At 35.1% G+C, this 25,846-nt stretch overlaps 1 protein-coding gene across 5 annotated transcripts; it reads right to left on the reverse strand.

Moving 5' to 3' along the window:
• Positions 1-2,190: 2,190 nt before the first annotated feature.
• Guf1 (GTP binding elongation factor GUF1) lies at positions 2,191-21,846 on the reverse strand. Of its 5 annotated transcripts, none has more exons than XM_020176027.2 (17): positions 21,513-21,846; positions 19,288-19,399; positions 18,997-19,145; positions 18,653-18,733; positions 17,192-17,269; positions 16,371-16,454; positions 13,349-13,413; positions 12,358-12,561; positions 10,720-10,859; positions 9,257-9,380; positions 8,790-8,922; positions 7,717-7,860; positions 6,717-6,850; positions 6,022-6,123; positions 4,935-5,054; positions 3,439-3,475; positions 2,191-2,345 (listed from the first exon to the last, which is right to left on the reverse strand). In XM_020176027.2, the coding sequence occupies exons 1-17, from the start codon at positions 21,675-21,677 to the stop codon at positions 2,208-2,210; spliced, it is 2,010 nt and encodes a 669-aa protein (XP_020031616.1). In that variant the 5' UTR covers positions 21,678-21,846; the 3' UTR covers positions 2,191-2,207. The 5 variants fall into 5 exon arrangements, with proteins under 5 accessions (XP_020031616.1, XP_020031617.1, XP_073898433.1 ...); XM_020176028.2 differs by having other exon boundaries at positions 12,358-12,495; positions 21,513-21,845; XM_074042332.1 differs by having other exon boundaries at positions 21,387-21,652.
• Positions 21,847-25,846: the final 4,000 nt, after the last annotated feature.

Below are 25,846 nucleotides of genomic sequence, written 5' to 3' on the forward strand. Positions count from 1 at the left end.
GAGATTTCGGAAAATATTTCTGCCTGTAGTCTGTTTTGCTCTATGGGGAGTAAAAAAAAAAAATGCTCCCTGTCTTTGCATATTTTTCACTGTATAAGCCTATCTTATACTTTATCTGTTACTAAAATATATTTATAGTTAAGCTCCTTAAAATATTTAAATAGGAACTAAACTTAAAATGATAGAAAAATAAAGCTGTTACAATAAAATAATGCTGCTTTAATTCTAGATGATAATACTTATGTTTTTTGTTCTTTTAAAATGCATTTAAGTGTGAAAGAGCCAATTTGAAGAAAAATGTAAAGTAATAGTTTAAAAGATACTTAGCCATCGGAAAACAGTAAATGTGTTACAAAAACAGCTAAAAGTTGGGAAGCCCTGTACAAGGAGATTTTACATGCTGTCTATATATTCTGGAACCCTTACTTCCTCCTTCCCCTCCATACACACACTAGATTCATAGCTCTAAGAGTTATCTCCTGAACTTCAGTGTTAGGTATCCAGTAGCCTTCTGGGAAGTACTATATAAGTCTAAACAGATTCAAAATAAATGAGCCCTGTGTCCCTCACTAGCCAATTTCTTTTCCCTTCATGCCAGTAACTGATTCCACCATTAAGTCAGGAGCCCCAAACAAATAGTAGTTACCTTGGCAGTGCTCTGTATCACTCTCCTGTCTGAACCCTTTATAAACTATATCCTCTCCAAGCTATTATGTGTTACATTTCTTGTTGCTGTGACAAAATACCTGACAGAGTGAACTTAAAGGAGGAAATAGTTTCAGTTGATCATGGTGGGGAGCACGTGGTAAAGCAGACCAGTGTACATCATGGCAGCCAGAAAGCAGAGAGAGAATGCCTATGTCCTTGTAGTTTTTAAACATTGAATCGGTAGCATCCTGTAGTAATGGTTTTGGTAATACCAGTTGTTTACTGGGCAGCCCTATCTTAGGTCATGTGATATCATAGTGAAAAAGCTAAAGGTGTTTTTTGGTGTACCAGTTATTTCTGATCTCTTCCTTTATAGCATTGGTATTAGGCTAGTTTAGGTTCATGTCCTCAAGCTCTTCAGCAAAACTGCTCTCTAGCCCTGACTCTGAAGGTAGGATGGTGTTTGGAAGCCTATTGAAGACATTCTATAAGCAGCAATAAAGTTTGCCTTTGAAGAAAAAGAAACATTGTTTGAATTAAATCTGTCAGTAACTGTGTATCTATCTTTATGTAGACAGAATAAAGGAAGTACATAGAGCTCTGTACAATGGCCTACACATATCAAACTTTATAATAAATGGTGACTATCCGAATAGTCCTGTCATTGTGGAAATCTTGCTGGAGAATACACTTAGAAGGCACACAACTCTAAAACACTAAAATTAACTGACAAAGTGATTGTGGAAGAGAAGTCCTCACTACTTACAATTGAAATTGCTTCATAATGTTAAAGACCCTTTCATTGACAGTCTTATTCCAAGATATTTTCCTCATTCAAGGTAGGAAAAATAAAATCAATGGCACATTATTCTTACTATAATCTATTCTGTCTGCTAGTTTGTTCATTGACTGAATGAACATGGGAGCTAAGAACTTGGAATTAATACTCACTGTATGATCTCAGTACTGAAACGTGGCTAACAATCAAACTTACACTAGCTTCTACTAATACTGCTACTGGCGGAAATAAGACAATTCCTTCTTCTAATTTAGGTCACATGTACATTGTAAACCATGCAGTTTCAAACAATTGTTAAAACAAACATCAAAAGCTAGAGCAGACGTCTACATAGTATATTATTTGAATTTACTTTGTTTTCTATAACTCATAGGTCTCAGATAATCCAGCTAACAAATTTGACACTAAATGTGACTTTAAAACTAGATGGAATCTTAAATATGGGGCCTTTCAGTGTAAGTAAAAAGCATGCATGAAAAAAATGTTTAAAATTCACTGTGCTTAACTGTATCATATGCTCAACCTCTGGAGGTAGTAATATAATACTGATTTTGCAAAAGATGAAACAAATATTAAGTATTTTGGCCAACGTTACTAGTGAGCAGTGGAACTGAAATTTGAGACAAGTCAGTATGGCTTCCGAAAACCCTGAAGGTAATGAACAAATTTAAATTTTTTCATTCTGTTGTCAACATATTATAAATTACTAAGAAGAAAAATATACAGTTTTTAATTCATAAAAATTCTTGTTTTCCATGAATTATTTATTAGTTTGTGTTTTCAGAACTTTTATGAAAGCATCTTTTGGAACTTCAATGTTGCCAATTTTCCTCAGCTTCTTTTTTCCTTCTGCTTGTCTCCTCAAAAGCTTCATTTTTCGGGTAATATCACCACCATACTGAAAAATATTGGAAAGTCAGAAGTCCAAATCACTCCACAGAAAAATATACAATTACATTAAGGTAGCAATATAATCATGACAGTCTTCCCAAATTATTATCCATGAGGTAGACATGTGCAAAATTACTTCTGTAATCTTCTTGCCATCCTACCTTCTCAAAACATGGTAAAGAGTATATTTATTTTGGATGGAGATGAAGATCCCCACAGAAACTTATGTGATTCTAGGTTTGGAATTCTGGATTATATAGCTACACAGGAACTGTCACATAGGCATACATTGTGTCAGAAGCTATATGAAGAATTTAGAAACAGAATTACTCAGTTTTCACAAAACTAAGTTAAGTTTTTAATAGCTTAGACAGTAAACTGTGGCAAAGCAATGTAGGAGAGGTAGGTTTCAATTCCCATACTCTCCTTACTGTAAGGCAGTCACTGTCTTCAGAACCTTTCATTATCTTATTATATTAACAAAACATGTTGCCCAAATCACGGAAGTAACTATTGCAGAATCCTCCCTTAAACAGTATTGCACATAGGGCTGGTGGAGTAAAGAGCCTACCTAGCAAGTGTGAGGCCCTGAATTCAAACCCCAGTACCACAAAAAAACAAAACAAAACAAAAAACCCAGTACTGCATATAATGAATTTTATTTAGTTATTTATTTAGGCAAAACAGATTTGAGCTTCACTTTGCACTTGCAAAGCAGGCACTTTACTACTTGAGCCATACCTCCAGGTCCATTTTGCTCTGGTTATTTTGAAAATGGAGTCTCCTGAACTACTTGCCTTCACTAGCCTCAAATGGCAATCATCCCAATCTCAGCTTCCCAAGTAGCTAAGATTATAGGTATGAGCCACAAGTACCTAACTAATGAAATATTTATATGATGAAAAAGTCATTAAGAATATGGTGAAAATGAGTAAATTATTATGGTCAAGTTGAAATTTACCTATTTTAAAAAGGAAACTTGGAGATGAAATAAAGGGCATATAAAAATGAACAATAGAACCAATATATTTATAGCTCCCTTGATTTTGTACCCATAACATAGATTTTACAAAGTAGAATAATTATAGGTAGATACATACACATTTTGCCAAAACATTTTTTCTATAGGCTTTCATACTGTAAAAGAAGAAATTTTGTTTAAGAACATAATTTTACACTGTTTACAAGTATATTAATTTCAAAAACAATTTGCCCTTTATTAAAAGAAAAGATTTTAATTATAGTGTTAATATTTAAGTAAAATTTTTCTGTAAGCAAATAATTAGGAAGCTCAAATGTTCCTGTATTTGTTTTCATGCACTTAACATAAAACAGCAAATAAACTCAACGTGATCACCAGCATATATCTTACTAAGAACAGGTCAAGGCTTGTGGTAGTCAGGCTCCACTGGGCCAAATTTAAGCATGTGAGACCTTCATAAAGGAATTATATTCTTCACCTAGAAATACTGATATCACTTGAAAAACATTTAAAATGATTCTCTCATTACTGACTTGTCAGAGGGGCTAGTGGATGTATTACTAGATTCAGGCTTTTATAAAACCCATCTCAAGGCAAACTCATTTTAATATATCTGTCCTATCAGTTATACTACTTTTACTATTTCTGAGAAATTACTAGGTCACTAGAGTTTTGAAAAAGTTTCCTTCTTTTCCTTAAAAGTACCATCATCACAATTATGTTAGAATGACTATTTGCTAGTTGTTTTAAATTGCACTTTCCAGGTTGTTCCCTGGTTATCATCTCCACTCTGCCTCTGGGTTTTCATGGAACACAAAATAACTGAAGTAAAACTTACAAAATGAAAGTGCAAATAATGAGGATCAATTTTATATAATTGTGTAAAAATGATCACTGTATTTCACCACTGCTGATATACTAGGTTTTGGTAAGCTAGAATGTTAGCAGTTTTCCACTTTTCATAACTGGAGGTACTTCTGATTTCTAGAAGTCAAGAGGGGAGTGCTGAAAGAGACCTCTTGCACTTGCTGTTCTGAGTTGAGAAGCACATTCAGCATTCTGATTTATGCATTATGTTTTGTGGGTAAGACAGTTTCCTACAGAATTAGCCTATCTTCCATGTCTGCTATAACCCATGTGAAGTGCTTGAATCTTCTCTGGTTTACCTAGAAACTTTCTGGTTCTAAGATATAATATTAAATGTCTCAGGTAAAAAAAAATATAAATACTGTCTATATGAATTGACTGTTATCTATTTGGATAAAATCTTAATGGAATTCCTTACCCAAGAAATTCAATACAGTCATTTTATGAAATGGGTGGAAGTTCTTCAAACCTCAACACATTAGATTAGTTCAAACCCCAGTCCCACCAAAAAAAGCGAAAGCTAAATACATTATATTAACTGTAAATAACAACAGCCAATGGTATACATAAGTAATTTGAAGTAACAGTCATCACTTAAATCAGTGGAACTAATAATCAGATAATTATCACACTGTTTCCACATATAAGAATAAAGTTTAGGCCAATGTTAAGTTAAAATGTTCAATATTTAGGTTTTCAGGACTATCATTTCTAAAACAACCTGGGAACAAATGAATTTGAACTCACGTTTCTCTTGCAATGATTTTACTTCCAATAGCAGCTTGAATTGCTATCTCAAACAGCTGCCTAGGAAGAGAATCCTTTAGACGTTCACATATGGTTTTGCCAACAGAATATGCTTTATCTCTGAGAAAGAAAAAAACACATATTTACATATCGTAATGAGAATATTTGTAGCACTTGAGCAAAATCAATGTCAAGGTGATTTTTCAGGAGGTCAAACAGCAATTATTATCATAAACTTATCTCTAAGTCACAACTTTCCTGATTTGGAAAAATAAATAATATGTGATCTAGTACAGAAAATTTAGAAATATACACCTTAGCACGTTAGTATGAGAAGAAAAAAAAAAAAAAAAGCATTCTTTTTTTTCTCATTTCTTTTCTCTTTTCTGTGGTCCTGGGGATCTTACCCAGGGTCCTTGCCCAAGCTTGACAAACTCTTGCCACTGAGCCACATCCCCAACCCTCCAAAATATTTTAGATGTACTTTTCTTGTCCACAGAAAATTAGTTAAAATTTTCAATGTTTAAAGGTACCCTTCTGTCCATTTTTCTGTGTACATGCTTATTTTAGTTAGATCAAAGTATATATATCCTACCTTAACATGTTTTTTCTATGTCACTAAATATTACATCATGATATAATTTTAATGACTAAATATACTAAATACAAGGGTATTTATATTATTTACAATTTATTTAAGCAATCTGGTAATTTGTGAACATGTAGAATAGCTAACTTTTCATTATTATGTTTTATCATATCTGATTTTTCATTATAATGTTTTGTGACCATAAAAATGTTTGTTTTCAATCCTAAAGCCATCATAAAGTTTTAAAAACACTTTCTTATACTTTAACATGGTAAGGGAAACATTTCTTTCCATTTCTTTATAGTTATTGTAATTCCATACTCCCTTTGCATTTCTGAAGTCTAGAAAGAAGCATGGAAAAACAATAGAAAAATTAAGAGTGAAAACAATTTAATTATCTCTAAAGTTTTTCATTTTTATTAGAACAACCAATAACTGAAGACAAAATACCAAAAGTGACTACTTTCACATTTCATGATTAGTTTCTATTCAACTTACTTGTGTACAACAGTCACTAGCTCCTCTACAATATTTCCATTCAGTAGAATATCCATTTTTACAAGTTCTGCAGCCTGGTAGCCTGCATCTTCATAATCAAAACTAATAAAGCAAAAAATCCAAATGATAAATACTATAATTCTAGGAGACTGCACTTTCCTTTCTTTATAAAATGTCTTTTTCCTACTACCTTCATTACCTGTCCCCCTCAAATATCTTTACTGTCCATCAAAATATTAACGTACATAGTTGCATGTGAATGGATCTAAATGTCCATAGTAAAGAAGAAGCTTCAATTTCTATTCATGAAATAAGGGGCAAAATGAAAGAGAACATTTCCAGAGAAGGAAAAGAAAGTGGTTAAGCCACACTAGGAAAATGGATCACTGGAGACAAATGTCACCTCTCCAATCCCAGCAGTTGGTGGGCTTTGGCTAATACTGTATCTTAATTAATGGGCCATTCTTAAGATTCATGTTCCAAAATTTTATAATTTAATCAGTTTTTCGAGAGAATGTATTATACAAATAGTGTTTTCCAATCCAAGTAATAAGAAACCTAATCTCTAATCAAAACATAGGTATTCTAGTGTTACTTAGAATATGGGAAATACATTTGGAAATCTACAAGTACACTAAATTTGGGGGTTAGGGTCTGAAAGCAAATAACTATTTGGTTTGGTATTAATATTTTACCTAGCATATCCAGAAGACAAGGATTTCAAAGAATCATAAAAATCTACCACAATTTCATTCAAAGGCAGGAGATATTTAAGCATAACTCTATTCTCATCAATAAATACCATATTTTTCTGAACTGCTCTTCGAGCCTAAAAAGAGAAGAAAAAAAGGTGTTTAATAATAACTTACTCAAACAATGATTTAAACTGATACTGGCAGATGCCAGTTATCAAGGTACAAATTGAGATGTTTTATGGTATAAAAACGTATGAGCAATATTTTCTAATACAGGAAGAACCATTTTGTATTTGAGTTACTTTATTCTTACCACCAACGCTTTTTAATTCCTATCTTTATCTCACAGTTTTAGCTCTTCATATTATATATTAATTTTGTTTAATAAATCAAATGTAAGTATACATAAAAGCAAAGTCCTAATTGCTTTTTATACAGTTAGATACAGAGAAATTAAGTGATCTGCCAAATTTACAATCTAGTTTGTGACAAGAACTAAAGCTCAAGTATTGTAGGTAGCATTCGACACACTTTATACTAGGTATTAATCTACTTCAAATAGCTATTTTTTAAGGGAATGATTACAACCCATTTGTAGATTACATTTACTATAATATGGCAAGAAGTATAAAGCAAAATGAGAATTCTTTCTAATAATTTGCAGGACCTGAATTTTGTAGTTGTCTTTCAAACTGTATTCAATTTCAAGTGCTCAAAAAGGCAAGGACAAATCAAACTTTTAGCTCCCTCACGATGATTAAATTTCTTTGAGCTTTTCCTTTGACCTAAAATAACAATTTTAGAAATTAAACACAGATGACCAAAAATCTGATTTATATTTTTCTGATATGTTTTTCTGATTTAAAATCAAATCAGTGCATCTGTATTACATCTACATCTCTGGATATAGATATGGAGGGAAATCATTCAAAACCAGAGCTGGGAACCACTTTCAGAAACCTAGAACCCACTTCTGTATTAAAGTGTATTCCATTTCTACCTGGCAAAGCCCCATTATTTTTCCAGTGTATTCATCTGGTGTGATAATAGTGCCCAAAACAACTGGCTCCAAATATTCCGTTACTTTTGACTTCTCAGGGAATTGTGCAGGATTGATGATTATGATTTCTTTTTCTCTATACTCCTAAAAAGTAGAAAATTCAGCCATAGTTAAAAAGAAATGTATCTCTTGTAGTTTTCTCTTAATTTATACTATGTTATATAATTTATTTTATTGAAAGTTTTGCAATCAATAAAGGTATAGAATTCCTAAAGGTTAGACTATTACCTTATTTTAATATTGTTTTTCTATACTTTTTTAGAAAAAAAATCTTCCAAGTATAATTATTTTATATTAGTAGTAACTAGTAAATAATACATAGTTCCTTTCATGCAGAGGTTTTTAATTTTTTTATTATCATATTAGATAGTATATTTTGGTTATTAACATTTAAAGAGCACATTACATGAGCTTTTTAGAAAAAGTATGACAAACAATTATCTGTTAGCTTGACCCTTATAAAGCATTAGTTAACTGACTAAATATTTTAGAAAGCATTCACAGATGCCAGAGTTAGTAATTTAAAATTGATAAATTCCCACTCAGAATACAATGTTGTTTCTCATTAACTTGAAATTAAAAATTTCCAAAACTAGAATGAATGCTTTACATTTTATAAGTTACTTATGACCAAAATTATATTTTTCATCTTTGTGCTGAATTTAGAATCATACCTTTAAGGGGCTGGTATAGTGGCTCAAGTAGTAGAGCACCTACCTACAATAGTACCTTCACTACCAATCCCAGCTCTTACTATAGTAACAGAATAATTTTAATAATGTCAAGATCACATTAAGAAAAATGCAAATTTTTTTTTCAAAAGTTTCTTCATTGCTAAATATAAGGCAATTCAGTTTTTATTGCTACTAATGAATAATATATTTTAAAACCTAGTCAGCTACTGATTATACTAAAAAGTTTCTCTTGCATTCTGTACACACATGTATATATATATTTACTTAGTAAGTTTTCCCTTTTATTCTCATACAAAGCAGTATTAAATATTGCAGTACCTTTATTAGTTTTGCTGATGAAAGCACAGCTTTGTACGGAACAGTAGGGGTTGTTAAAATAACAGAAGTATTGTATTCTTGCTCTAGTCGCTGATTGAAAACTTCCATGTGCAAAAGTCCAAGAAATCCCAACCTGGGTGAGAAAAAAACAAAGTCCAAAATGTTCATATCACACGGGTTCTGTTTTCTTTGATGAACACATTGTTACTTTAAAGGAGAAGAGTGAAATCAAAAGTCATTCAAGCAATTCATGTCAATTAAGTGCTTGTATAATTTTATTAAATAAGATTCAACTCTTCCATTGGAAATCTATTTTAAATTACTATAAAACTTAAACATAAAATATGAATCCACAGTGTGAAATAGCCATACATAAAATGTCTTAGTTCATCTTACTCATGTAAACTGATCTTCAGCAACTTTATTTTCCTATAAAAGCATGACCCTACAACATGAATGAGTCTTACCTCCACCCAGCACCCAGGGCAAGGCTACTGTCCCGATGAACTGTCACACTGGAGTCATTCAAAGTCAGTTTTTCTATAGCACTCTTCAGGTTATTATATTCAGATTGATCTATAGGGTACATTCCTAGGGATACAAGGAATTTTAGTTATCACATGTGATTAGCCGCCTATAGAGCAAACCTACTATGTGGTACTGCCAATTTCAAAATTAACCATTTAGTTTTATATTACTTTCATATATTCTATTCATCAAAATATTGGTTTGCTAAAATTCTGTGATTAAATTAAACTTGTTCCAAATTATCTTGCACATTACTAGCTTTAATGAATCTGGGTTCACACTCCAGACAATGTTCTTATGCTTTTGTAGAAATATAAAGGAAATAAAAACAGTAAAGAACCATGGGAATTAGACATAGTCACACAGTCCTAATTAGGCAAACTGTGTTTATTTCAAAAAACAAATAAGATACTCCTTGACTATAAATAAAACTATTTTATGGTAAAAAAAATAAGAGCAAAAATAAAAACTACTCCGAACTCTAATACTCTAGGGCAGATTATTTACTAATACCAAAGATACATTTTGCTTTTAGCAATTTACTGACAAAAACACCGATGGGAGATAGTACTGATTTCTGATTTTCTTTGAATAAAGATCAAAGATCTATGAAGTCAACACCTCACAAATCTTCTAAAATGCAAATGACTGACTTTGCTTAAACATGAAGCATAATCTGCAATGAGAGAGACTTCTTGGAGAAAACCAAGGGCTAGATACTCATGTCTCAATACCACACAGCAGTAAAAGGTTCTGGAGCTACACATAATTGAGACTACACTATTCCTCTACATTGACAGTGTACAATACAACGTGAAAGAAAGCATGGCTAAGAGGACACTCAGTAAATGTCTACTGATAATTAGTAATAAAAACATCCTAATTAGATAAAAAGTTTCAAACATAATAATGGGCTAACTTCATAGGGAATTAACAACGAAATTGATATTACCAAGCTCTCTTATACATTTGCTTATTGCTTATTTATTAAGTAATCCTAAATGATCTCCCATATAAATTCCATCATATATATGAAACATACACATACATACACACATATACATAAAACAATACACAGTTTGTTTTTGAGACACAGTCTTGCTATATTGCCCAGACTGGCCTGAAACAATTATCTAGCCCAGACTGCCCTTGAACTTGCAATCATTCTGCTTCTGCTTCCCTGGTGCTGGAATTATAGATGTGCATCACCACTCCTGGCTATAATTGATATATAAATAGAAACAGTGCACACGCACACATGAACAACAGATTATTCTGTCATTAGCAATTGAAATAACCAGAATGTGTATTTGTCGTCTAGTAAACTTACTTTCACTGCAAAGACAGACTTAAGTTTAAAAAATATTTTAGCCCTCAACCTTTGGATTTGTGAGCTCCTCACCTGCAAATACCATTGGTTTCGCTGATTTAAACCCAGGCAAGGGCTCCACAGGATGATTATGTAAATGTAATGTATCTCCTATTTGTGCTTCAGTGACATCTTTCATCCCAGCAATCAGATAGCCCACCTGTCCTGCATATCTAAATAAAATTATTATATGCAAATATTTACTGCTTTACTGTTTCAAGTGCGTACTCATTAGTTCTACCTTCCATGGAAACAATCACATACTTTCCAAACAAAACTTCATCACAAATAAGTACCACATATTAATCTCTAAGGCTTTTCAGCCAAAGAATACCATGTCTATCCATTACCCAAAAACTTCTGCATGAGCCTAAAGTCTTCATGACTGTGCTCACCTTTTGCAAATCAAATCACTGCTTCTAATATAAAATGTAAAAACAAGTTTCACTGTACAAAAGCATAGTATACTATTTGCAATACCTACTTTATTAATCAGTTGCTACAAATGTTCTCTAACAAAAAAAAATTTTATTTTTTTTTTTAGTGGGACTAGGGTTTGAACTCAAGGCTTTATGCTTGCAAAACATGTGCTCTACTGCTTGGACTACACTTCCAGCCCATTTTGCTATGGTTATTTTAGAGATGGGGACCTCTTGAACTATGCCTGGGATGGTCTCAAGCCATGATCCTCTTGATCTCAGCCTCCCAAGTAGCTAGGATTATAGGCATGAGTCACTGGCACCCCACTAAAAATGTGCATTTTTTAACCAAGCAGAAGAATGTGAACTCTTCAACAAACCTAGTATTTATTTGATATTCATAGGAAAACAGCCAATTCTAAGATTTCAGAATTTTAGCATAGTGTTAAAAAAATTCTATACAATAACAAGCTAATTTACATGTAGATAAGGTACAAGAACCTTAAATAAAGATGAAATAATGTTTAATACAGCAGAATATAAAGATACATTTCAGTAAAATTAAAATAGACTTTAAATACAGACTATAATGAACAACATAATGCTTTTTAGACACACATCATTAAACCCTCATGTGATCTATATAGGCATCTGGTTCAATACCTTAATTTTTACATCTGAGCAAACAGGACTTTGGAAACCTCAAATTATGTGCCCAGGACCACGTCCCATCAGTATGTAACCTGGAGTAGGAAATCAGGAATGTTTTGTAAGAGAATTCACATCTGTTTTCTAATGCACACTATTGGTATTCCCATTCCTGATGAATGAGGTTTTGCCATGAATTCCACACTAAAGAAACAGTCAACTTTCTATACTAACTTTATGTTGGAAAATTTAGTTGTAATGAAACTGTCAAAAAAGCCCAGAACACTCAATATGGGTATGGGTGGAGAAGAATGACTCTTTCACTGTCCCATCAAATATATCCACATGGGACCCTAGCCACTGTGGTTTGTTACATTTGTCACAACTAGTCTGAAGAATAAAACTATATTGTATATCCATAATATTTCCTATCACCCTTTATACATGACATCTTTTTTGACAGAGCATTTGCTGTATAGCTGCATTAAATCAGGTTTTATTTTTTTCTTAAGTTACTAAATTAGGAACATTCAAAGCACACAAAATTGAAAGAGGCAGAGACATATATGTGAACACATTTTAATTATTATTAGAGATAACTTACAATTTATGAGTCGACTGCTCATTAGGATTCAAAACTCCTACTTCATTAACTTCGTATGTCTTCTGAGTATGTGCAGATACAATTTTATCTCCTTTGGAAACCATGCCATCAAATAATGCTACATTGGCTATCACACCTCTATACTGGTCAAACATGGAATCAAACACCAGAGCTCTCAGTGGATTTTTGCGATGCACTTTAGGACTAGTAAATATAAGTTAAAAAATACATACATACTAAATAAAAATCTTAATAAAATGCCTGTTTTCAAATTAATTTATTCTAGTTTTAAGAAAGGTTTTTTCCCCCCCAGCTAACAAAACCAAAGAACCCTTCAGTAAAATATGGTATATTATGTTTAATTCAACCTTCAGTTTTAAGTAAATGATCATTTTAATTTTTGGTGGTAGGTAGCTGGGTTTGAACCCAGGGCCTTTTGCTTGCTAAGCAGGCACTCTACCACTTGAGCCACACCCCCCAAACCTTTTTACTTTAATTGTTCTACAGATAACGTGTCATGTTGTTGACCAGGATAGCCTTGAACCTTGATCCTACCTATGCCTCCCATGTATCTGGGATTGCAGTATGCACCACCACATCAAGCTTGTTCTTTGAGATGGAGCCTTGGTAACTTTTTGCCCCAGGCTGCCTCAAACCATGATCCTCCTACGCCCATGTCCCAAGGAGCTGGGATTACAGGTATTAACTACCCTGACTAGCCTCATTTTTAAATTATTTATGAACATATTTACTCATTATAAAGCGAAAAACAATTGCCAATGTACTTATTATAAGTCAAGAAGAGATTCCTATTGTCCTTTTAACTTACTGCACTATATTTTCCTTCTGTATATCATTAAAAGTAAAGTAAAAAAATTTTCTCACTGCAAGAGTATTTGCCATACCCAATAAGTTTAAAATAACAGATCAAATGAATGGCCTTTGAACTAGTAAATATAAGTGAACAGTACAAAGATCACAAAATGCTTACGGGGGTATTCTTTCTATAACTGCCTGAAGAACACTTTCGACATTTGTTCCAAGTTTAGCAGAAATCTGAAAATATAAAAATTGAAGCATTAAAGTTCAAGGCTACACTTTTCCATCCTGGTGACCTATGATTTACAATTAGAAGGAAGAAAGAATTTTGTTACTCATTTTCTTGAATGCAGCAAAAGGAAAAACACAAAGCAAAAGAAATCTCAAGGTGGTTGTGTGGAAAGAATAAACATGGATGGCCCGCAAATGTGAGGCACATTACTATTTTTTTTCCTCACACTAAAAACAAGCTGAGACCATAAATCACATGCCCATGTTCTCATTAGTAAATGGGCTGTCTCTGAACTCTTGATTTCAAAATCTCCCTGAATAACTACCCCTTACTTTCAAACTCATTCTAGACCAAGATTTTTCAGCCTCGGCTCTAATGACATTTTGGAGCAGATAATTCTTTGGGGAAGCTGTCCTGTGCATTATAGAATGTTTAGCAATAACTAGGGCATTTCACAAGATGAAGTTGTACCCCTCCCAAGTTTGACAACTAAACATGTTTTCAGACAGACCGCTTCCCACTGATGACCACTGCTATAGACTCTAGAACTTTCTTTGCAGTAGTCTTAACTTCTAATCTGCTGACTGTACTACTCTGTTTAATCCATTAGCCTTTCCTTTCCAGTCTCTCCCAGGTGGGACTCCATGGTTCACTATAAATATATTCACTCTTCATGAACTCTTTCTATTATCTCCCTATCATAAGCAGCTGGCAAAGTCTCAATCTTGACTACATCCAAGTGTGTGCCTTTTTAAATGCATATATACATTAATCCATGTGTGTATTAGATTCACATTACTGAGAGATTATTTCATACCTGTTAATCCATACACTGTCTATCCTAGCCAGTTCACTCTCAGATGATGACTTTCTTATTTCATTAAAGAAACAGAAAATGCCAAAATTCCCAAATCTAAACATGCAAACTTATCAGTACCTTATCTACAAATATTCTGCATTCTCTTGTTACAAGATGAAGGTTACTTCCACTTCTATGAAAGGTTAATCCTTCCACACTTCTCTTCTGACCTCTATCCTCTCTTACTTTTCTCAGGTTCTTACTCCCTAATTTGACAGGAATATGGTCTTATATCTAGGACTCTTCCCAAACTACATATTCGTCCTAAAAAAATCACATCCATTTCACAGGTTTAAATACCACATGTATGCTGATAACTTTTGTTTTTTTGAGAGTAAAGCAAGTGCTAAGTTTATTAAAAAGACAGCAAAAGCTCTCTGACCAGAGGGGTAAGCCCCTGATAACTCTTAGCTCTCTACCTTTGAATCACACCTTTCCATGAAAGCCAGAATCATATTCACACACAGTATCTCCTCCTGGATGTCTAATAGACATTCCAAACTCACTATGTTCAAACAGCTCCTTATTTTCCTTCTAGATTTTTTCCTTCTCTACTCTTCTCCATATTAATAAATGATAAGAACATTCAACCAGCTGCTCAAACTCCCTGATTATTCCCTTTCTTTCACTTCTTTACATATAATTCATCAGCCAGTCTTATTTTATCTACAAAATAAGCATCAAACTTATAAAATTCTCTAATGTCTCCAGCAAAAACTTACCCATTACAATTTTGCATTTGGGCTACTAGTGTTAGCTGGTCTCGTTGCTCTTCTTGTGCCTCTCTAATTGGTTCATTTCCCTCTCTTGCATTAAAATCATTACCTTTTTAGAACTCCTTGGCACTGCCAGAGTATCACCAGTATGACTGACATCCTGCATACTTCTAAAGCCATCCTGCCCAACTTGTAGCATTTTTCTATCCCTTCAGTGTGCCAAATCTTACTCTAACTTAAGGCCTCTGTAATTGCTTTTTCCTCTTCCTGGAATGCTTTCCAAAACATCATCTTTCCTTCAAGTGTCAGTTTTTCTCAGAGAACCTTTCCCTAAGTCACCACATATCATAGCATCTTTCTGAGAAAAAAAGATTTTCCTGTTGTAAATTTATTATAGTTCACCTAGAACAATACAATGTGTTAAATGATTTTCCTGCATAAAATCTGTCCTATTCAGTAATTCTTATGCTTACTTTTTTTTTTATTTATTCACTGACTGGCTTCCCAAGTAAAAAGGCAGGGCTCTAGTCTGTCTGGATTACTGCCTTACCCCCTCACTGACAAATACCAAGTAAGTATGCAAATGAACTTGGTAGAGATAAAAGTCAGAATAATTACATTTTAATAAAATAATTTCAATTGACTTTCTTATTAAGAAGTCTCTCCTCTTTATAACAGAGCCACTAAATCATGTATCCAAGAAAAAATTATTAGTTTACTCTGTTACTACCACATATATGTAATCATATATTTTATTTAGGATGAAACTTTACTACCTGAAAATTGATTTCAAAGACAAGTAATATTGGAAAGAAAATGTTACATTGCTCCAATGATGTATTACACTATAATGTACCATAGCACTGTTTGTGACTGTAATAAGAAAACCACCATTTGAAAAGTAAATAAAAACTCAAACTTAAAATGGAATCAATTTTGACATAAATAAGTCTATTACTGTATCTAGCTAGCATTTTTTTAATAAAAATCTCTTTGCCAATTTTAAGAATAAAACATACAAATGCTTTGAAATTAGTTTATACCTGCTTTATAAAGATAGTATTTCTATAGTTGTAAAATGTTGCAATGAGTTTCTAAAGGCTTATGTTTTAGTCCTGCCACACTGGCGAGCTAATCCTGAGATCTTGGGAAAATGATAAAAATCTTTGAGCCTCAATTCCTTTGAATGTAACACATTGCAATAATTTCTGTATGTCCTGACATTGTAAAATATGCTTCTGGTAAGATCAAATAAAATAATAGAGAACACTGTAAAAGTATAAAAACATAAAATTCCAGGCAATCAAATACCATGAAACTTCACTTAGGCCAATTACCTGAGACATTTAAAACTATAATCAATAGACTTAAAAAAAAGAAATTTTACCTTAATACATTCATCACTTGGAATATCAAAAACTTTCTCAATCTGTTTTTCAACTCTTTCAGGATCAGCATTCTTCAAATCTATCTTTTAAGAAAACATCCATTTTGTATCAGTATGGAAAAATAAAATGCATTATGTATTAACCACATTTGGAGTTAAAAGCTTTCTGCTTCAACCTAAATGACCCCTGTATAATATTTTTCAAAAAAATTTAAAAATTGTATATAAGCAAAACAATTTTAACAAGCATGACTACTGAAAGCTAGAAATCAGGCAGCAAAAAAGGCAAAACAATGTAAGAAGGGCAGAGAGTACAGTAATAACTTAGCACCATGTGAACTTAATTTTAAGAGTTAAACATCACATGAAATCTAACAAGCTAGGCGTCTGCATATGAGCAGCCTTGATTCTCTTAAACTTAACTCCAACATCAAAAAATATAATTTAATATACAGAGATTAGTGTAGCTATGAACCCTTCATAAGTGGTACTGTTTTCTCTTAGATCTCAGCCCCTTTTTGATTCCTATGTATAGTTTATTATAAATGACATGTTTTGTCTACCCTGTATCCCTCTGCTACAGAAATGGCTTCTTTCACCACATATAATTCAGAGGAACTGCCTTCTCAGCCAGGTGTAAAGGTGTAGGAGTCTGACCTGCAATTCTGCCATATGAAACACATGGACAAATCCCACTAATATATTGAATAAATACCTGGATATCCCTCATACTTTTAGCAGTCTTTCACCTCAAATTTAAATACTAGATATGGTTTTAGAAAGTGAAATAATAAATAGCATTACTGTCTCAGTGTAATTACCTTGTTTATAACTGGAATTATTGATAGCTGTGCTTCAAAGGCAAGAAAGAAATTCGCCACAGTTTGGGCTTGAATACCCTGGAAATGCAAAACATGAGAGCCTGAGATGACCATTTTAACATCTAGCACAAAACTTAAATTCAAGGCTATTCCATACATCTTCATCAAAACTGAGTTTTGTATCATTTAATAGTAAAAGTAAACAAAATGCCATATATCTGTCTGCTGTAGTTTGGATCTTGAATGTCCCCCAAATCCCACGTGTGAAAGGCTTGGTCCCCATGGTTGCATTGTTAGGTACAGGGCTTAGAGGGAGGTTCTTAGGTCACTGGAGGCATGCCTTTGTAATGGATTATGGGATCTTGGTCCTTTCCTCTTCCTCTGTTTTGCTTTCTGGATGATAAAGTGAGTGGTTTTGCCCTGCCATGTACTCTTGTCATGTGCTGCTTTGCCACAGGACCAAAACAATGGACCAAATCAATCTTGGACTGGAACCTCAAAAACTGTGAGCCAAAATAAACATTTTTATCTTTATAATTTATCTCAGGTTTTCATTATGGTGACAGAAAGCTAACTAATTCTTCTTTTCCTACTTTTCTCTCCAGCCTGTGTCTTAGGGTTCAAAATAAAGAATATCAATGGTAAAGTAATAGTGAAATCAAGCAGACTACACCAACATACATTCTCCTAAGTTTAACATAGGGAGCCTCAGTAGCAGTATAAAGCAAACTATAGTACCTACACTTCTATACATTTCAATTATTAACTGGAATAATTCCTTCTAGTTCAGAAAGCATTTATGAAGGTCCTTCTTGTTCAGAAACTGTCAGGCACTAGAGACACAAGGACTTCAAAGCGTACTGTACAACAGTCCTGTGATGAATGTGCTAAAACTTAGCACTATGTACATAAGCTGTAGAGACTGACTTTCCTTGGCAGGATCAAAAACCTCTTAATACAGTAACAATAACACCTTGGAATTGTGAATGAAGACTTCATGAGAAACTGAGATTCATCAAAATCTTACTTTAGTTTATCATAGCTCCTATATGGTTATATACTGAATATGTTTTTGTAGTTTATGTTTGTACCATAACAGAATTTGGTAATATTATTTAAACCTAACACTTTATACATTGTTGCCTTACAATCACCTAAAAGGACTTGAAAACTAAAGCTTTTCAAGCTTTTATAAAAATTGATACGGAAACCTCAGATTACTTCCACAAGAAAAATAACAATCTTTTGAACAATTCTTCTGATAACCTTAAAAGATTTAAAGGTTGAACTACTTAATCCCATAAAAATCTTTATTTAGTAAAATTTCACATTAACAGTATCAAACCAAATGATTTTGAATGAGTAATACAATAAATTTGGTTTTTTTATTCAAACACAAAAATTCTATTACCAAAATACATTTTAAGGATGTCACATCATATAAAATGAAAAAAATCCTACCTCATTTGCATCAACCACAAGTAAAACACCCTGGCAAGCAGAAAGTGATCTTGATACTTCATAACTAAAATCAACATGGCCCTAAGAAACAAAAATATTAGTAGCTTAACATTAGCTGTGATTTTTTTTTTTAAGGTAGGGGAGTTATGGCAAAATACTGATTCTACTTAATTAAAAAGATGTTAAACACCTTTCTCTTTTTTTGACGACTTCTTAAAAAGTTACACTAACAAGATCAATGAGAAAACAAAAGGCAAAGGTTTAAAATGCAGCTTGAAAATTATATTTTTTTTGCACTATTAAAGCAACTTTAACAATACATGCAAAATTAATACACAACTTACTGGTGTATCAATGAGATTTAAAAGATATTGCTTTCCTTGAAAACTGTAAAATAGAGATGCTGTCTGTGCCTTAACAGTGATTCCTCTTTCTCGTTCCACTTGCAGTTTATCAAGGACCTGCTTGTTATTCTTTGTTTTATCAATTGTTCCTAGAAAAAGAAACACTTACTGATATTACTCTGGATTTAAAAAAAATAAAAACTGCATATAAAATTAAATTTAAGAGTAGATGGTAAAAATAAATTACCAATTACTGCACTTCATTAAGAATATAACATAAAATGGAAATACCTGTCAGTTCTAGGAGCCTATCAGCTAAAGTACTTTTGCCATGATCCACGTGTGCAATAATACTGAAATTTCTAGTATCTTCAACAGGAAATCTAGACATGTCAGGTTTTTCCTAGAAAGAAATAGCACAGGAATACAAATTTTGCATAATATGAAATAAGTATGTAACTCAAAGATTATGTTAAACTTCAAACAACTCACTTATTTTAGCATGTATATAATGTTTATAGTATTTTTCTGACAATAAAAATATATGGCTAAGTTCATTATTAAAGACCAGATTACAAGAGGACTCATCTATCAGTTTCATAGTCAAAGGTGACCGTATAGCTATGTGAAAATTTCTTCTTTAATACTTCCATCACTTAAGGCCAATTAAGAATTTATTTTCATGGATAGAGAACACAAGTTACCTAAACCTCTGAATAGTGTAAGAATGTCTTATCTTACAAAAAGAAAGGCAAAGAAACTATAGAAAAGCTGAAAAGAATGAATAAAAGGAAATTATCTACTCATCACATAGTGAATCACAAATCAGGGTTATTTAAAAATCTGTGTTCCTAACAGAAGCTTCAAAAATTTAACTGAGATACAATTTTGTTACTTTTCTGGAGAGAGGAAAAAAGATTATATCAGCAACAGTTTTATCACTTAAAAATTTTAAATATTTAAAAATGAAACTCCTGGTTTTTAGTGCACACATTTTACTGAGGAGCATCACAAACTGTTGAAAATAGGTATTTAAACCAGGCACGGTGATACATATCTGTAATCCCAGCAGTGGGAAGGCTGAAGCAGGAGGTTTACCAGGAATTCTAAGCCTAATGGGTTAAACAGTTAGTTCCAGTCCAGCCTGGGCTACATGGCAAAACCCTTATCTCTAAAAACAAAACAAAAACAAAGAAAACGAAAGAAAATTGGTATTCAAATAAAATGCCATTTTTTGTATTCTAAACATTTTTTCCAATTGAATCAATATTTCATAACCAGCTAATGTGAAATTATGTGAATTATAAAATTCGCTTTAATAATTTTTAATCATTTTGATATAAGGCAGACAAAAGTACAATTATACCTTGAAGAATTCTTTTTTTAATAATTTTTTTAGGATATACTCATGATATGGGGGGAGGGGGGTTCAAAGTAACAATTCCAATTAGACTTAAATTGTACATTACCTTAAAGAATTGTTTAAAAAAATGTATCCTAAAAAATAAAACTATCTGACATTTTGCACTGTAGGTTGTTTTTACCTCCATTTAAATCAAAGGAATGCAGAACTGCAACATTTTTAAGAACTGATTTTGCAACATACACAAATTCATTTTTAAAACCACAGGACCCTGGCACTGAGACTTACACCTATAATACCTGCTACTTGGAGGCAGGGTTCAGGAGAATCATGGTTCAAGGATAGCCAGGAAGAAAAGTTCCGACGACCCCGTATCAATCAATAAAAGTTGGACACAGTGGGGTGCATGTCACCCCAGCTCCACAGTCCAGGCCCGACAAGAATATGATACCCTTATTGGAAAAATACCTACAGCAAAAAGGGCTGGGGGTGTGACTCAAAGAGGGAGAGTGACCGCCTGGCAAGCCAAAGGTCCTGAGTTCAAACACATTACAAAACAAGTCCAGAGGCATTTTTAGAAAAGGTCAGTATTGAACTAATTACACAAAGCTTTGTTTTTACACTAACCCATAACTTGGAATCAGACACTTCCCTTTTCTACCTAAACTTTATGGTTTCAGTTATCAGATATATACACAGGCTTGTTCTAGCTGAAAAAGTGTAATACTAAACAAAAAAAGGAAGCTAAAACATAACCAGGACTTCTTGCATTGCAGGTGCTGGGCTTAAAAGTTCCAAGCCTTACATCATAGAAACCTCGCAAATAGCCAATGGATATTTAATCTCACTCAGCAAACGAATTAAAGAGTCAGAGAGAGGAACGGATGTTATACTAACAGCGTCTCAGGTTTTTTGGTGAATTAAGTACATATAACATGCAAAGCGTTTAGACCAGTGCCTCCCGTTAGACAGATCACGGTATCAGTTGACATTACAAACTCGGACTCCTAGGGGGTTGCGGACTTGCCCATGATCTCCGCCGCCGTTTACATGATCAGAAGCTGGGGTCACCGCTGCCCCAGGAAGCCCGGCGCATTTATTTCCGACCGGGGCACGTGGCTGACCCGAGGCTCATGGCCACGCTGGCGGTCACCTTGAGCTCTGCAGAGCTGTAGCGCCTGTTGGTAGCCCAGGGCTCCGCAGCAGCCGCGTGGGTCGGCATAGGTCGGGGCCTGTTCAGCGCGGGTCTTGCGGCCCCGGCGGCCCATGGCACGAACACCCGTCCACGCCACCAACCCCGACCCACGAGGATCCACATGCCCTGGGCGGAAGAGGCGTCAAGAGAGGGCTCGGAGAGACGAAGGCATCATAGCTCGAAGCTTCGACTACAGCAGAGCGCCCAACACACAAACCCAGGGCAACAGAGGAGACAGAGCGCACGGCACAGAGCAGCCCAGCCGGCGGCGCCGGCCTCCCGACGTCCTGACGTCAGCGCGTCCGCGGTAAGTGACGTCAGCCGAGACTTCCGGTCCCTTATAGGGATGCGGCGCGAAGAGTATGGCTCTGTTTTTCCTCATCTGCTCGCTGCCCGGCGGCGCGTTCTGTGGGTTCCTAGGCCCGGTTAGGAGGTGACAGGGTGGGAGTGCGGGGCTGCTGCAGCCGCGAGGCGCCTCCTCAGCCTACGCCGCGCTGGCCGCTTCCCCACGCGACCAGGCTGGATGAGCGGCCCTGGGCTAGGTCGGGGGGTGGCAAGAGATGCAGTTAGCCGCACGACCCATTGCCAGTGTAGCAATGGAAGTTTCAAAATCCGGAAATCGAAATGCATTCCCCATGTTGTCAGGCGCAAATACTGAACTGCGTCTGAAAGGAAATGGTCATAACATTGTAATAGTGATCTAGGAAACTTAGAGCAAGGAAGGAGGGTGGGAAAAGATCCCAGTCTGATTTTTTTTCTTTTCTTATTTGTCATACTGGGGTTTATACTCGGCCTCAGGCTTGCTAGACAGGCGCTCAACCACTTGAGCCACGCCCCTTCCCCCAGCTCTTTTTGTTTTACTTATTTTGGGGATTGGGTCTTGTTTCCTGCATAGCTGGAATGACAGGTGCCCTTTCGCTACATCAGGCTTGTTTGTTGAGATGGAATCTCTCTGACTTTTTGCCAGGGCTGACCTCAAACTGATATCCTCTGGATCTCACATCCCCAGGTAGCTGGGATTACCGGCCCACCTTGTTGGGGCCAGCCATTCTGATCTCCATGGTTCCATCATCTTCAAGTTTCTATTTCATCATACGTTTACCGTACAGAGCATCGAGGTCTGACAAAATAAGAATGAGACCTGGACAGCATCTCATACTGTATGTCCCAGTATTTCCCTTGGGCTTTTCTGAGTATCTAGACTGGGCAAAGGAGGGAGATGGAGGTGTGTGCATCAATATTATTTCCAAATCTTTTGAGTGTATGTTCATTTTTGAGATTTCTTAGGATCAAAAAATTCAGTTGCAGGCTCAAGTCTTTGGAACTATGATGACTTAAAGCAGTTCTTGTTACATGACTATTTGTACTATTTTGTTAGAGAATTGACTCTTGAAATGCAATGAGTGTAATACTTTAAATCTGTGTCGTCCACACTAATGATTTCAATATTATCCTCATTCTTTCACAGTATCATCATTGATTTTCACCATATCAAGTGAAAAGGTAAACTTCTGACATACTATTGCATTGGGGAATATGGTCCATAATGAACTAAACTCAACTTGAATTTATACAGAGGCCATTACGTGTTTTAAAGGGAGAGGAGGGAGCAGAGAGGAGAAGCAACTGAACTTGAGCAGAATAAGGAAAAATTTACAAAAGATTGCCTGGATTCCATGAGAAATCCATTTGATTTGTTAACTGCTGCTTATGAAAGTGGAACTCCTAACCCCTCTACAGATGCTGTGAGAATGGGCTGCTATCTTCAGGTGTTAAGTAGAAGAAACAGGAAATTCTTTTGGCATCCTTCGACTTTTCATTGAGAGAAACTTAAGGGGCCTGGAGTCATCATCCAAAGGATGCAGCCTTGAGCTATTGGAAACTGCCTTACTGTTTCTTCAAATATTTTGATATGATGGGATGGGGGCAAAAGTGTATGAATCACTGATGCTGAAAGTCTTTAGATTTTATAGTCAAGTCTGCTTGAGAAGGGGGCTCAGAGGAGCCTATCTAGAATTTGGTTAATCTTTGTCAATCCTTATGCCAGTATTATATATTTTACTTAATATTTTTCTTTCTTTATTTTGACCATATGAAAATGAGGGAGTTTTATTAGTTACATATTGTTCTACAGAGCCAACAGAGAGCTTTAGAACAGAAGGGTATATGCAGACAGGCAGCTTCAACTACACACAGGCACCCCAGGAGTCCTGAGCCCCTGAGCCACTGCTTATGGCATTGCCCTGGTTTCCAGAGGCAGGTTCTGGCTTCCTTGGTCCTGTGCTTGGAGCAGGAATTGTAAAGCTGCTGTACCCAGTCTCCAAGAGGTAGGGGTGAAGCCTGAGTACCTGCCTGAGCCCGACAGCCCAGCAAAGGGGCCGATTTCATGCAATAACAGTTTATTTAAGGACTACCTTCCTAGCCCTCCCAATCTTTAAAATACAAAAAATTATAGACTTTATTCTTTTAAAAATACAGTACCTGTTCTGAACTATGAAGCAGCAGGAAAATGCCCTTTTTCTGTGATCTTGGTTGAGGCATGGAGGAGAACCCTGTTCCCCACTCAGTGTAATCAAAAGATAATCCCTACAAGCAGCTCTTCCAAAGCAGTCAATATTTTTTCTTTAACTTATCTTTTATATGTAAATAAATTATTTGAAAGAAATCTGTATGATTACTGTTATAGTTGGCTTTCCACACTGTCAAAAATAATATCTTAGAAAAAAAGTTAAAGGAGGAAAGATTTATTTTGGCTCAAGATTTCAGGCCATGGTCACTTGGCCTCAATTGCTGTGGACCTGAAATGAAGTAGAGCATCAGATTGACATAGCACAGGAAACTGCTCACCTCATGGCATCCAGGAAGCAGAAAGTGGAGAGGAAGGAGCTGTGGACAAGATATAGCTCCTAACAGCAACCCCCTAAGGGCCCACTCCCTTAAATTAGATATCACCTCCCAATAGTCCATCAGAGTATGAGCCCATCGAGGGATTAATCCATTGTGAAGGTCAGAGCCCTCCTGGTCCATTCACCAACTGTCATTCCAAGCTTTGTGCACATGGCAAATGGGTGACATTTTAGATCCAAATCATAATTACCATAAATGTGAAAAGCACAGGGGCCTGTCATAAATAAAAAATAACAGTAAATGTAAGTGTAAGAACAGAATGATACCCAACTTAGGAGTTGGTCTGCCATAATTTAAAAAGGAAGATTAGCAAGAATTAGAGAAAAATTTTATAATCTTACCATCCAACAGATTTTTCTCTTTCACCTAAACTGAAGTGTTAAGGTTGAAAGAAATTTCTCTCTGTGATTCAGTGTCCTTGATGCCGCATCTGTTTCTCCCCTAATATTACTGTGTTCCTATACAGGCATTAGCCCCATAATTTAGGAACTCTGAAATATCTTATGAGGCTGACATCATATTCCCCAACCTCCAGCTGAAAAAATACTTTATTAAAAAAACACTGAGCCTGGAAGCGAGGGGGGATGGGGAGGAGAGGGTAGGAGTGGAGGCAGGGGGGAGAAACGATCCAAACAATGTATGCATATGTGAATAAATGAATAAAAAAAAAAACACTGAGTACCACTGTGCATGTAAGCTGTGCACAGTCAGAGAAATTAAGCAAATTTTCTGAAATTGTGTAATAGGTGCCATAGTTTTGTGTGGTTTAAGTATGTCCTCCAAAGGATCATGTGCTGTAAACTTGGTCCCCAGAGTAAAAGTATTAAAGTGTGGGGGTCTTTAAGAGATACTAGATCATGAGACTTTTGTCTTGGAAGGGATAATATATTAGTTCCCAGGTTAGTTTCCACAAGTGCAGGTTGTTATAAAAGACCATATCTGGCCCCTCATCAAGCTCTTGCTTCCTCATTCACACATTTGGCTGCTCACATGTGCCATGTGATGCTATCCACCAAGAGAGCCTCACTAAAAGCTGGTATCATTGTCATGGTATTGGGTCTCAAGAACTATAAGGTAAATAAACCCTTTTTGTTGTTGGTACTGGAGTTTGAATTCAGGACCTCACACTTGCTGGATAGGCCCTCTATTGCTTGAGCCACACTACCAGTCCTTTTCTGTGTTGAGTATGTTTGAGATAGGGTCTCAAGAACTATTTTTCTGGGCTGACTTCGAACTGTGATCCCCTTGGTCTCTGCCTCCTGAATAGCTGGGATTACAGGCATGAGCCACCAGTGCCTGGCTAAACCTCCTTTATTTATAAAGAAATTAAATTCAGAATTTTATTATAGTACAGAATTGACTAAGACAATAAGTAAATGGAAAAA

Source organism: Castor canadensis, chromosome 9 (genome assembly GCF_047511655.1).
Source record: "Castor canadensis chromosome 9, mCasCan1.hap1v2, whole genome shotgun sequence".
Taxonomy (NCBI): domain Eukaryota; kingdom Metazoa; phylum Chordata; class Mammalia; order Rodentia; family Castoridae; genus Castor; species Castor canadensis.

Coding starts and splice junctions, on each gene's coding strand:
- Guf1 (XM_020176027.2), bottom strand. CDS start 21,677: ATGTGGATCCTCGTGGGTCGGGGTTGGTGGCGTGGACGGGTGTTCGTG. Junction 7,861..8,789: donor CATCAGCAAAACTAATAAAG/GTACTGCAATAT, acceptor TCTACTTTTTAG/GAGTATAGAGAAAAAGAAAT. Junction 5,055..6,021: donor CTAGTGACTGTTGTACACAA/GTAAGTTGAATA, acceptor TTTCTTTCTCAG/AGATAAAGCATATTCTGTTG.